The sequence below is a fragment of the Lutjanus erythropterus genome, chromosome 15 (assembly GCF_056507025.1).
Source record: "Lutjanus erythropterus isolate fLutEry1 chromosome 15, fLutEry1.hap2, whole genome shotgun sequence".
NCBI lineage: Eukaryota > Metazoa > Chordata > Actinopteri > Lutjaniformes > Lutjanidae > Lutjanus > Lutjanus erythropterus.
Window position 1 is genome coordinate 730,060 of NC_139331.1, and position 13,707 is coordinate 743,766.

Consider the following 13,707-nt stretch of genomic DNA (forward strand, 5'->3'; position numbering starts at 1 on the left):
GTCAGAGATGGCACAGACAGCCACATTCTTACAGGTCATCTCTACGTCATATGGCTGAAACTCTGGTAATAAAAGTTGAGAACAGTTAAGAGGGGGCTCAGTCCTATTTCTTTCTTATTATTTTCATAAACTCTGTGTCACACACTTGTTTTACAAAAGGGAGAACAGCAAAGATCACATTGTTTCATTTGAAGAGTTTCATGGATTAAAACATGTCTACTCTGCTGCAGTACAGTGGGATATTCTTCCTTCAAGCCTTGAACTGATTTTTAACAATCAAAAAATGAATCAATCAAGAAGGCTTCAGCTTTATACCTTTATCTTTACAATAAATGAGGAAATAATGAAGAGCAGTGGTTCTCAAAGTGGAGTTCTCAAACTCATTCAAATTATCATGATATACAGTATCTCACAAAAGTGAGTACACCCCTCACATTTCTGCAAATATTTAATTATATCTTTTAATGGGACAACACTGAAGAAATGACACTTTGATACAATGTAAAGTAGTCAGTGTACAGCTTGTATAACAGTGTAAATTTACTGTTTACATGGATTCCAACATGATAACGACCCCAAGCACACCTCTAAGACGACCACTGCCTTGCTAAAGAAGCTGAGGTTTAAAAGTGATGGACTGGCCAAGCATGTCTCCAGATCTAAACCCTATTGAGCATCTGTGGGGCATCTTCAAATGGAAGGTGGAGGAACGCAAGGTCTCTAACATCCACCAGCTCTGTGATGTCATCATGGAGGAGTGGAAGAAGATTCCAGTAACAACTTGTGAAGTTCTGGTGAACTCCACGCCCAAGAGGATTAAGGCAGTGCTGGAAAATAATAGTGGCCACACAAAATATTGACACTTTGGGCCTGTACTCACTTTTGTTGCCAGCGGTTTGGACATTAATGGCTGTGTGTTGAGTTATTTTGAGGGAACAGTAAATTTACACTGTTATACAAGCTGTACACTGAATACTTTACATTGTATCAAAGTGTCATTTCTTCAGTGTTGTCCCATGAAAAGATATAATTAAATATTTGCAAAAATGTGAGGGGTGTACTCACTTTTGTGAGATACTGTATATATGTATATATTTACAAAAGGCTTCACAGGTCAGATAGCGACCTGTGACCTCTGACCTAATTGTCCCTCAGCACAGTGTTACAGGGAAGCAGTGGGGCCATCCTGCCGGAGCAGAGAGCTTTTTGTGTCTGTCCTCTTTAATTTTTGTCTGTTAAAGTCTGTTTCATAACCTGTGTGTCTGTCCTGCTGGAACCCCTGGCTGTTTAGTTCCTGGAGTTGGCAGATGGTCTGATTATACCCTCCCCCCACCCCTCCCGCCAACTGACGTGATGAAAACAGACTGGATTTAACTGGACTCACTACGCCAGTAAATCTGAGAAGAAATTATTTTGGTTTCCTTTTTTTCGTTCCTCTTTTTTGCAAATGAACTGAACTGGACAGTTTTCTTTTGAGTTGAACTGAATCTTATTGGAACTGGCAATTGTTGTGACAGACTGGACTGAACTGAACTATTATTAACAGGAAGTGAATGTTGTTGAGTTGATTCTTTTGGTTGAAAATAGACTGGATTTTAGGTTTTCAGGAAGGAGCTGATTCCTCTGATTTCTCTTTTCTTTTGCCTGTGATTTACTTCAATACATTCTTTTTAACTGGAAGCTGTCTACTGTGGTATTGTGTTGTTCACTGGCTTTGTTCGCCTTGAATGTGTGTTCTTATGGGTTCAAGAAAGGAGTTCTGTTTGAACCTTATGTGTGGTTGACTAATTAAAAAAATGATTGACTTACAACCATGATGAAGTATTGTTAGGTACCCCAAGCATCCTCAGTCGGACTGTTACAAACAAATTTATAATTTTACTTTTTAAATAAAAATACTTCATAGATTGTTTTAATCCAAACAGTCTATAACACCAGTGCATAGCAATGCAATAAAGTAAGATATCGTAGTTACAAAGATTGACAGACTTTTAAAATGACCACCTATGGCAGCAAAAGAAGTAAATGGAAGATAAAAAAAAAAAAAAAGTAATGAAACATGATGAGAAGCATATCCAATATGTCTGGACAGAACAGAATATTTTGTTGGCTGAAATAGTCTTCTTTGAGGCATTAAAGCCAAATTGCATTTTATTCCATGTACCTATGCAGTAAGTTCTGAAATGCACCATCAGCCATTTCCTCTTGATGTCCCTTTAATATTTTGTTTAGGAACAGTGCTACTTTCAGCTAACTGAACTGATGTCAGTTGCATTGCATTATCTCACCTAACATTTGTCTTGTGTTCTTATAGGAATTTAAAAAATAGGCTTTCCAGCTTCCTTCCTTCAACCTGCTGTCCAATCAGATGATTTAATCACTATTCAGATTCACTCAGCTGAAAATATAAAGCCTAATGGCCTGTCAGGCCTTAGTTTTGCAGTGAGAGTCATCTTGGAACATTAACACGAACTGGACTTTAAGGAAGTCAGCAGGCCAAATACATTTTTGATTTTAAAATAGCTCAGGAGGCATATTAATGATGGTGTCAGGCTGCATGTGGTGTGTGGGCTGTAAATCTGACATCCCTAGTGACCAATGATTACAGTAATGTGTTTTCAGCAGAGAGTGTTTCCACTTAATTTTGTTATAATGTTGTTATATAGTACTGGGCCAGTCAGAAGTGTGGATTCAGTATGGAATTTATCTTCCTTTGTCAAATGAATGGCTGAACGGAAGCAGTATCAGGGGAATAACATATTCCAGTTTTAACTTCCTTTTAGGCCTACAGCAGCATGTCATAATATTCAAGAAACCATTACAGCATAGTGACATCATGTGTTTAGTTTCTAGGGTACTGTGAAAATAGTTGTCCAGGCCACCCATCCTGTTACAGGATGTGTTGCTAAAAACATCATCCAACATCATGTTAATCCACACGTCTCCCAACAAGTGAGAGTATGTACAGGTACATTTTGATGAATTGATTGGGGATTTCATTCTTCATGTTTGGGATCAGGATGTGTGACAGTAGCTGCGGTGTTTACATGGACTCTAATATTCCAAAAATAATTAGAATAATTATTTATTTGGGTGAAATAAACAAATATCAGTTTATTGATGCTATTATGTTGACCTTTACTTCACTAAAATTCAACTGGGATCCTTTTTGCTCAGTTGCGTCTCCAATTATAGTTGAAGACTGATAATAATTGTGGGGTGGGGGACTGAACTTTGCTCAGCTTCTGAGGTGGGGGCATACCCACACATTCTGATGAAATGCTTTGGGGTGTGAAAATGTGCATCTTAAATCGTTTTATTTAGCATCCATGTAAACAGTTCAGTTGGAATCTGTAATCAGAATGATTTTAATCGGGTTGAAGAAATATTGTAATGCAGCTAGTCTTATGTCAACTCAGTGAGAGAGAGAGGGTGGACGACCTGCAGTGAAGGGCCACAGGCTGCTGCTACAGTGACTCAGCCTTTAGAACATGTAACTCTACCAGCTGAACTACCAGGGGAACACAGGAGCTGCTAATAGTACAGTTTGTTGTTTCAAAGTACTTTCAACTACCTCAATATACTTAATTAGTCTGGTTCTGATTGTTTACAAGTATTTGCAGTGGTGGAAAGTAACTATGTACATTTACTGTTTACTTAAGTACAATTTAGAGGTACCTTCCCTACCCTCTTTCTAAAATAGTGAAGGTTAGTAGTAAAATTCTGGGTGTCCCGCTAAGCAGCCTCACTGACCTGTACAATAGACAGGTGTTGAGGAAGGCCAAATCAATATTAACAGTTGGTCCCCACCCCCTTCACTCTGAGTTCCAGATTCTTCCCTCTGGGTCTCGGTTTAGATTCCCTGCTGTAAAGAGCAACAGATTTAGGAGATCATTCATTCCTGCTGCCATTTCCCTCCTAAACTCAGGTCCAAGAGGTAGATAGCAGCGCTGGAATCCTGTTGTGCCTATGTGACTACTGTTGATTATGAAGATGACGATGGTTGTCTAGGGTTTTTGATGTGCCGGTGATTATGATGATGGTGACATCAGTGTTGATAGTGTCTTTCATGGTTCTGCCTATTGTACTGATTTTGGTTATTTCATGTATTGTCTGATGTTATTTTTCTTATTACCATGGTTGTTGAACTGTATAGGTAAATGTGTATTGGGGTTGTAATATCAACCTGCCACTCCTTATTCTCCCAAGCCATAACATTCAGTTCAGTTTTCACTTTTGGATGAACTATGCCTTTAATACTTAAAATTACATAAACATTAACTAAAAAACGTAAAATTTCAAATGCATGACAATTACTTGAAAAGAGTATTTTTTCACCGTGGTGTGTATTTTTATTTAAGTAAAATATCTGACTGTTTCTTCCACTGCTGCAGCAGAGATCTCAAAACCACAACTACGCACAAGACAACTGCTAAAATTACAAATGCAAAGTGAAAAAGCTTGGAAAATAAAGAGGTGTGGTTTTGTCATTGCTCTAAAACTAGATGCATGTTCCATATGTAAGGAGACAATTTTGAGACATATGATGACATGGGAGTGGATGCAGGTGCCAAGTAAAATGTCATATTGGCTGCTGAGTGACATGGACAGACGAGTGACAGGCCTCAACGGATTTATTGAGCAGGAATAGGACATGTGTGTAGAACAAACAGAACTGATGGAGGCACTGTGTGACAGGACAACTGCAGTACTGACAACATTCTGCTGAAGGTATCAGACATCCAGAAAATCAAATCGTTCAGCTGACCTAATGTCAAAAAAATAAAATCACCAGCATTTGTATTCATGACACATTATGAATAATTATCAGAAAACAAAAAGACAACTAATGCTGAGGAAACAACAGATACAATGATTGATATTTTCATTTATTTGTCTAAGTTTAGCCAGAAACTTATCATGTTGCCACCATACAGCTTGTTAAACTGTCTGAGCTCCAGCTGCTGCAGCTCAGATCCACATCAAGCACAAGCACAAGCTTTAGACAGTCACTGAAATCATACATCAGGCAAAGAATCCTATTAATATGGCCCATGATGTGAAATAGATTTTTGTGGAAGTCTCCTTTAACCACATAAACTGCATTTACACCTTATATTGAAATGCTTCAAATCTGTATCAGCACCAAAAGATAAGTTTTTCAACAGAACTGCATGAAAAAGCAAGACTGGTGTGAAATGAACGATATACTGTGAGAACTAACTGTGCAACAGTGCGCATTACACTCATTTGTGGAGCTGATCTGCTGTTTAACAAGGCCTGTTATTGATCTTGTTACAGAGCTGTCTGCACACCAATACGGCAACCTGGACAAACAACACAGTATTGTTATACAAAGAAAGGAATAACACAAGCCACTGCCAATTTACAAGAGGGGATAAAAAAAAAGAATTAAGAATTTGTAACAAACAGTGCTTCACAACATTTAGAAATTTCCCATAACTCAGGGGTCTGCAAACCTGTCCGATCAAATGAGCTGTTTTTGGCCAAAAAAAAAAAGAAAAACAATAATCTGTCTGATGCCACAGCTATTAAATTCTCTTTTTTCCCTTCATGCAATCATTAGTGCTCTTATTGAGACTCAAGAAGATTAGTCAGACCAAATTTAGAGGAATGGCACCGTAGCCATAGATGTTGGCTATGACTCACATTTTAGTTTACAAAATTTTCAAACTTTTTCTTTAATTTGGTGGAGAGGCTACATATTTTCAGTTTTTCACAGCTGATGAATCATTTTCCACCGTAAAAAAAATAGTTGAGACAACTCCCAATTTCAAGGCAACATACTGCAATAGATAATAGCTGGTAAAAAAAAAATCAAAAATCTATTTCAATAGTTAAATATATGTTTTTGCTTGTTTTCTCAGTTTCATCATTTTTACAGTGTAGACCTACAACAAAGTAAAAATATAAAATAAAAATAAATAACTGTTACCAATATAATTAATGTGTGTGTGTGTGTGTGTTTCTTGAAGGCTGTGCCAATCCATCATTCTTTGCCAAATCCACGGGCAGCCAGTAGAGAGGAGCTAAAGAGCCTCATGTGGCTCCGGGTCCGCAGGCTGCAGACCCCTGCCCTAACTCAACACCTCAACTGTTAGTTTTTTAAAGGGAGACTGAGGCTGATTTTCTGTCACCTCAAATTAGGAAAAAGAGGAAAAATAGTTATTGCTTCCATGAACATTTAGACGTGACATGGTGGTGTATTAATAAATGCACATGAAAACATTATTCAGTGTGCAGAATACTTTTCCTTTCTTGACATGTACTTCTGTCCAGCACCTAGTATCTACCACGTCTGGATGTGTGTGCTTTTGTAAACTTTACACCTCTTCAAATTCGGCAGGTTTTGCTCTGCAAGACAGAGATCCAATCTCAATTAAGATTAATGTCAAATGATTGTTTATTATTCAGATAACGTATCCAGACACTGATCACATTTCAGTACCAGTTGTGAATGGGGTGATAGTGACAGTTGGCTGCGAGTTCAGATTTTGGCTTTCTTTGAAAACTCTTGGTCCCAGTCAGTGTCAAGCACATCATTACTTAACTCAGCAGAGTCAAACAGAGACAGTCCTGAGAACGCACCCTTAAAACCATTGACAGTCGTCGGTGGAGGGCCCAGCTCGAAACACTTCCTTTTCCTCACACTGACTGTGTTGTGATAGTCAGGAGGAGCACCGGTCACTGTTTTCACATGGTCTACAGAACGAGCAGGCTCTGTCTGCTGCTCTCTGTACAGAGATTCAGTTGGTGACTCTGACCTTTGTTCATCTTTCTGTTCTGGTGTGATCTCTGTGTCCTTTACTTTGTCCATGATTACTGCAGTTCTGATCTTCTTTCTTAATGGACTGTGTTCAGGGGAGCCCAGAGTTGTCTTGTCTTTAGAATTCCCTCCTGGGTGCTCAGCACCATCTGGACCTTTTCCCCCTTCAGTAGAAGGATTTATTTCCACTTTGGTTTGAGCTGAGCTTGTGGGTTCAGCTGTGCAGGTGAAGGAGAATCGTGAGAGTTTAGCGAGGGTTGAGGAGGTCACAGTGGGCCTGGTGTGTCCTGGTTTGGATGGTGCTGGATCAATGAAAGATGTGCTTGATTTTAAAGGTCGAATGCTAGTAAAGTTATTTACAGTCTCATCACCGGTGCTGAGTCTGGTGCTTTTTTCTGTTTCGTCTCTCCTCTTTATTCTTCCTATTTGTGACAGTTTGTTGTCTCCAAAGGAAAAAATGTCTTTATCAAGCTCTTCTGATGTAAAACTTGCCTGTTTTCTCCTGCTTCCATCTTCACAAAGACTGTTGGACTGGTTCTGTCCTTTCTGTCTTTGTTTCTTCCCAGTGTCTGCAGGTTGTCCGGCTGAGTCATCTTGTCTACCTGGCATCTGCTGACTTATTTTGCTCTCTGTGCCGGTGTGATTCTCTCTGCTGCCTGCTTGGTTACATTCTGAGCTGGCAGTCAGCTCATGGTTGTAGACTAGAGCTCTCTTTCGGGGTCGGAATATAAAGCTTGACAACTTTGCATGCAGTTCTTGACTTGTCTCAGCTTCAGCTGCTGTCTTTTCCCTCGCCACAGCACTCATATTCTTAGTTCCAGTCTGGTCCCTCCTGTCTTTTTTCACAGATCTATTTACTCTGCCAGAGGACAGGTTGTCCTGGGCTGGGTTATTAGAGGGGCAGTTCTGACCTGATGACACACTGCTGCTAGTGTGGGATTCTAAGACATCAGTCACTTTTTTCTGTGAACTATCTCCAGACAACGCCCTCTCTCCACGTCTTCCTCCTCGCACTTTGTCACCCTGCTGATGATTCAGCTCCAGCTCCCTGAGTCTGGTGTCTCTCAGACTCTTAGAGACTTTCTGAAACACACACCCCGATGACTCTGCATGTTTTTGATCTTTCCGTCTCTTGTCTTGGGGTAGAGAGCTTCTCTCTTTAATGTTTTCATTTTTCTCATGATTTTGGTTGTCTTCTACTGTAGCAGTGGGAACTGTTCTGAAAGGATGTGAAACAACATTGTAGTTGAAGGCTGAGTCGGCGTTAGTGAGACTGTCCTCAGTTTGATGGTTTAGCTGTTTGGTTACTGGAGACATTTCTGACCAACTGGAGTTTGGTTTCCTATTCAAGTTTTGTTGAGTTGATGTAATTATAGGCGAAGTTACACCATCGGGCTCCTGTGACGGAGTGATGGAGTGGAACCAGTCCAAGCCATCAGCCTTGCAGTTACTGGTGACATCACGGCGGGGTGTTTTGTTGATGGAGTTTGTCTTTCTGAGTTGATGTTGGTAGTTATCACCTGGTGGGGAGCCCTCTGAGCTGCTGCTCTGTAGCCTAGTGAACAAAATAAGCACAGATGATGTAAAAGATACAGGAAGCCTGATCTAGGTACAGTTATGTGCCAAAGAAGTCTGTACGGCACAAACTACTTCAAACACATTAAACATGACAATGAACCCCAGGCATAAACATTCTACTATTAGTATCTTTCATTTTCTCTTTGTTATTCATATGGTGGGCTTGTACAAACATGTCACTTAAGATGCTTGTAACTTCAGATACCTGTGTAAATGATCCTCCTGTGTGTATCTGAGTGGACATGCATGACATTTGTAATTTAGCATTAAAATGCCCAAATAATACCATAAGGGTACACTTCCTGCCCCATATGTCAGGACGTGTTCATTCAAGAATAAAAAGAGAAACATCAATTCTGCAGAATTTGACATCAAGTCTGTAATTTTAACAGCATCAGCAGTGGAATAATGAATAATGATCTGCTAAAGCGAACAAACAGGAAAAGTGAGCGTTGTTAATGTCATGTAACCTGAGGGTGGGACTGTCACTGAAATAAAGAAGAAACGTCTCAGTATGAAATCTTTACATTCATGAGGTTAGGTTTCTTCTGTAATTTTACAATTAGATTATAATTTGAAATGTATTCAAATTCAATATCCAATAATTAGCGAAAATCTTTGGTTTGGATCCCAGCAGACTGACTGCACATGATTCTATGACAGGTCTGGACCTTTTGAATTGTGTTCATTTCTGAAAGAAAATTAAAAATATGAAAAAACTGGTAAATGTGACAAGTTCTCCTAAATCACTCATATACATCACTTACACACGTGGACAAAATTGTTGGTACCCTTCTGTTAAAGAAAGAAAAACCAACAATGGTCACTGAAATAACTTGAAACTGACAAAAGTAATAGTAAACAAAAATTTACTGAAAATTAACTAATGAAAATCAGACATTGCTTTTGAATTGTGGTTCAACAGAATCATTTCAAAAAGCAAACTAATGAAACTGGACTGGACAAAAATGATGGTACCCTTAACTTAATATTTTGTCGCACAACTTTTTGAGGCAATCATAGCAATCAAACAATTTCTCTAACTCTCAGTGAGACTTCTGCACCTGTCGACAGGTGTTTTGGCCCACTCCTCATGAGCAAACTGCTCCAGCTGTCTCAGGTTTGAAGGTGCCTTCTCCAGACTGCATGTTTCAGCTTCTTCTACGGATGTTCAATAGGATTTAGATCAGGGATCACAGAAGGCCACTTCAGAATAGTCCAGTGTTTTGTTCTTAGCCATTCTTGGGTGTATCCTGTTGGAGGACCCATGACCTGCGACTGAGACCAAGCTTTCTGACACTGGGCAGCACATTTCGCTCCAGAATACCTTGATAGTCTTGAGATTTCATTGTACCCTGCACATATTCAAGACACCCTGTGCCAGATGCAGCAAAGCAGCACCAGAACATAACTGAGCCTCCTCCATGTTTCACAGTAGGTACAGTATTCTTTTCTTTGTATGCTTCACTTTTGCGTCTGTGAACATACAGCTGATGGGACTTGCCAAAAAGCTGTCTATAATGTTCTTTCTAATCTCCTGAGACATCTCTTTTCTTAGCTTTCTGTGGTCCATGTTCAGTGTGGTACACACCATGATACCAAACAGCACAGTGAATTTTCACCCTTTAAATAGGCAGACTGACTGATTACAAGTTTGAAGACACCTGTGATGCTAATTACAGCACACACCTTAGTTTAACATGTCCCTATGGTCAAATTATTTTCAGTCTTTTCTAGGGGTACCATCATTTTTGTGTATAAGAACAAATCTGTTCGTATGAATGATTCTTGCATGAAGCCCATTGTGTCTGTTAGGGTTGGATACTGAATCCTGTACTTTTAAGGGTACTGACTGATGTATGCCAAATCAACTGGTGCCAAATTTCAGTACTTGAGAGTGAGTAGAGCATGACTTTAGAAATGAGACTCAGCCTTCTTCAACAACAACAGCTAGTTGGACATGGTTTTAAATGTGGCAAAGTTTTCAAAACACAACACGACAACACTGCATGGCAATATTTATAATGTGAAATGCAAGCTGGAGAGTTCTAACCCAGAGCCATTTTTGGCCAACAAAAAGAAAAAATCTCTCCGTTTTTAAATTTGGCATCCATAGTGAGCTCATGGAAAGTCAAGAGGACTAACTACTGTCAAAATTGAGAGGAAAAGACACCAAGCCATAGACCTAGACTATGACGCACATTTTAATCGACGGAACATTTACAATTTAATTTAATTTAATTCTATGTATAGGCTACATATTTTTACAGATGGCAATGTAAGAATCACTTTACACTGAAAAAGAAAGAACTGAGACGACTTAAGATTTCAAGGCAACATAGTGCAATAGATTTGAGTTTTGAGCCAAAATCAAACTTGTAACTTAGTTTTGAATTTAAAAGTTCTGCAGACCTATAATCTTTAGTTGAGATAATTTACCCATCTTCTTTAGATGAACTTGAATCTTTGAGTATTAGAAACTCAAAAATATGCATTTCAAAATTTGATGAAAATTGAATGGTTTTAGTGGGAAATATTAAAATTCTAACCATCATTCACTTTAACCTGAACCACTTTAAGTGTTTAAAAATTATTTTTGGTGGTTTGTAAAATTTATCTAAAGTCAATTATCTCAGTAAATGCTAAAACTTTTTCAAAACTTAAAATCTATTGCACTGTTCCCTTGAAATTTTGAGTTGCCTTAACTGTTTCATAGACCTACAACAATGATATATGAAAATTAAAATGTTAAAAAAATATATATTTTTAGAGCCACTGGAGAGGGGCTAAAGAGTCACATGTGGCTCTGGAGCTGCAGGTTGCAGACCCCCGGTCTAACCTGAGGAAACACCTAGTCAAACACTAATATAGATCTAAAAGCTGCAGAGGGCACTATGCTTGATAGCCTGAATGCCAAGTCCCCTACAGCAGCTGCAGCTAACGTTAACATTAGCACACCTGCAGCCAGCACCAAAAAAGTGGACAACAAAACATTAAGTGAGGCATCAGCATGTTCAGGTAATTAATTCTCCTGTTGGATAAGTTGTTGCTGGAGATAACTGGGCTTTTTTCACTGTCTTGGTGGAAGTTACATTGCATTACGTTACGTTGCATTTTTAGCCACTGGCTGTGTCTGAAATTCCTTGATGATATTTAACACACAACAGCAGGTGAGATTTATTAGTATGTCTGAACACTTAGTATACAAAAGCCACATCCTTCAAGCACTGAATTATTAACAGTGGGAGGTAATCCAACCCTAGCTTGATCACTGGGAGTCCTCCAGGTGAGGAGTTACTCACCTCTCCAGTCTGTCCATCTCCTTCTGAAGGAGATGTGGCAGGTTCAGTCCCTCCAGCAGAACCTGACACTGAGTCTGATACTGGTGCCCGGGGTCAGCAGGGAATGATGTGAGCAACGCATTTATGTTTCCCAGCAAAGCACAGCCCTAAAAGAGGAGAGCAGAGAGGAAAACAGGGACAGGGTCATAGGCCAGGAGCAAGATGCATCAGTGTTAAAGGAAAAATTTCACCAGTTTTCATGTGGCTGTCCAATCAGTGTTGATGGTAAATGTTGTCAAGTGAAGCAATACTTTCCTCAGTGCTGCTATACTGACCAAGAAAACTTCCTGACTACAAAATCTGCTGTTCTTCCTGCATCCAGTGATGTCACAGTGATATTGTTGGCTATTTAAGCTTGAGTTTCTTGTCTCCTCCACTGAGTAGTTAGGGGGTGTGCAAGATGAGCATTTTTGTCACCTAACACTGTGTTTTGAATAACAAAGTAATTAGGGCTGCAACTAACAATTATTTTCACTGTAAATCAACCTTCTGATCATTTTCTCCACTAATCGATTAGTTGTCAATCCATCCATCCATCTTCTTCCGCTCATCCGGGGCCAGGTCGCGGAGGCACCAGCCTAAGCAGGGACACCCAGACTTCCCTCTCCCCGGACACTTCCTCCAGGTCTGCCAGGAGGATCCCAAGGCGTTCCCAGGCCAGCCGAGTGACATAGTCCCTCCAGCGTGTCCTGGGTCTTCCCCGGGGCCTCCTCACAGTGGGGCATGCCCGGAACACCTCCCCAAGGAGGCGCCCAGGAGGCATCCGATATAGATGCCCGAGCCACCTCAACTGGCTCTTCTCAACGTGAAGGAGCAGCCGCTCTACTCCGAGCTCCTCCCGGGTGACAGAGCTCCTCACACTATCTCTAAGGGAGCGCCCCACCACCCTACTGAGGAAACTCATTTCAGCCACTTGTATCCGAGATCTTGTTCTTTTGGTCATGACCATAGGTGAGGGTAGGAACGTAGATTGACTGGAAAATCGAGAGCTTCGCCTTTCGGCTCTCCTTCTTTCCCATGACAGACCAGTGCAACGACCGCATTACTGCTGCCGCTGCACCAATCCGTCTGTCAATCTCACGCTCCATCCTCCCCTCACTCGTGAACAAGACCCCAAGAGATTTAAGCTCCTCCACTTGAGGGAGGAACTCTCCTCCAGCCCGGAGGGAACAAGCCACCTTTTTCCAGTTGAGAACCATGGCCTCGGACTTGGAAGTGCTGATTCTCATCCTAGCTGCTTCGCACTCGGCTGCAAACCGCCCCAGTACAAGCTGAAGGTCCTGGTTCGAAGGAGCCAACAGGACAACATCACCCGCAAAAAGCAGAGATGAGATCCTGTGGTCCCCAAACCAGACTCCCTCCGGCCCCTGGCTGCGCCTAGAAATTCTGTGCATAAAAATAATGAATAGAACCGGTGACAAAGGGCAGCCCTGCCAGAGTCCAACATGCACCGGGAACAGGTCTGAGTTACTGCCGGCAATGTGAACCAAGCTCCTGCTCCAGTCATACAGAGACCGTACGGCCCTTAGCAGAGGGCCCCGAACTCCATACACCCGAAGCACCTCCCACAGAATGCCACGAGGGACACAGTCGAATGCCTTTTCCAAGTCCACAAAGCACATGTGGACTGGTTGGGCAAATTCCCATGAACCCTCAAGCACCCTGTGGAGGGTATAGAGCTGGTCCAGTGTTCCATGACCAAGACGAAAACCGCATTGCTCCTCCTGAATCCGAGGGAACTGCACAACATACATCACCAGTTAATTATGTACCACCACAGCCAAATCACAGCCATCCTGTTACCCTGTTTATCCACCACTGTTGTTAAAGTTTAAGGGTGTTATGGCTGTTGAACTGGTGCTTTCTGTGCACCAATACTGAGGAAACCCTCACCCCTCAGTCACAACCGATTCACAATTCATACCAAAACAATAGTGAGTGGTGTGTTTAGCTATCTCAGAAAACAGTTTTGTGCATTTTTTGTTGTTGCAAAATTGTTCC

General features: G+C 40.8%; 1 protein-coding gene across 1 annotated transcript in view; it reads right to left on the bottom strand.

Moving 5' to 3' along the window:
* Nucleotides 1-4,616: 4,616 nt before the first annotated feature.
* The window catches only part of mcm9 (minichromosome maintenance 9 homologous recombination repair factor), a 29,496-nt gene continuing 20,405 nt past the window's right edge, over nucleotides 4,617-13,707 (bottom strand). Inside the window, exons 14-15 of the mRNA XM_084736971.1 lie at nucleotides 11,668-11,813; nucleotides 4,617-8,342 (exon numbers count right to left, since the gene is read on the bottom strand). Coding sequence (XP_084593097.1) covers nucleotides 6,509-8,342; nucleotides 11,668-11,813 — 1,980 coding nt within the window. The 3' untranslated portion in view covers nucleotides 4,617-6,508. The remainder of the gene's footprint in view (nucleotides 8,343-11,667; nucleotides 11,814-13,707) is intronic.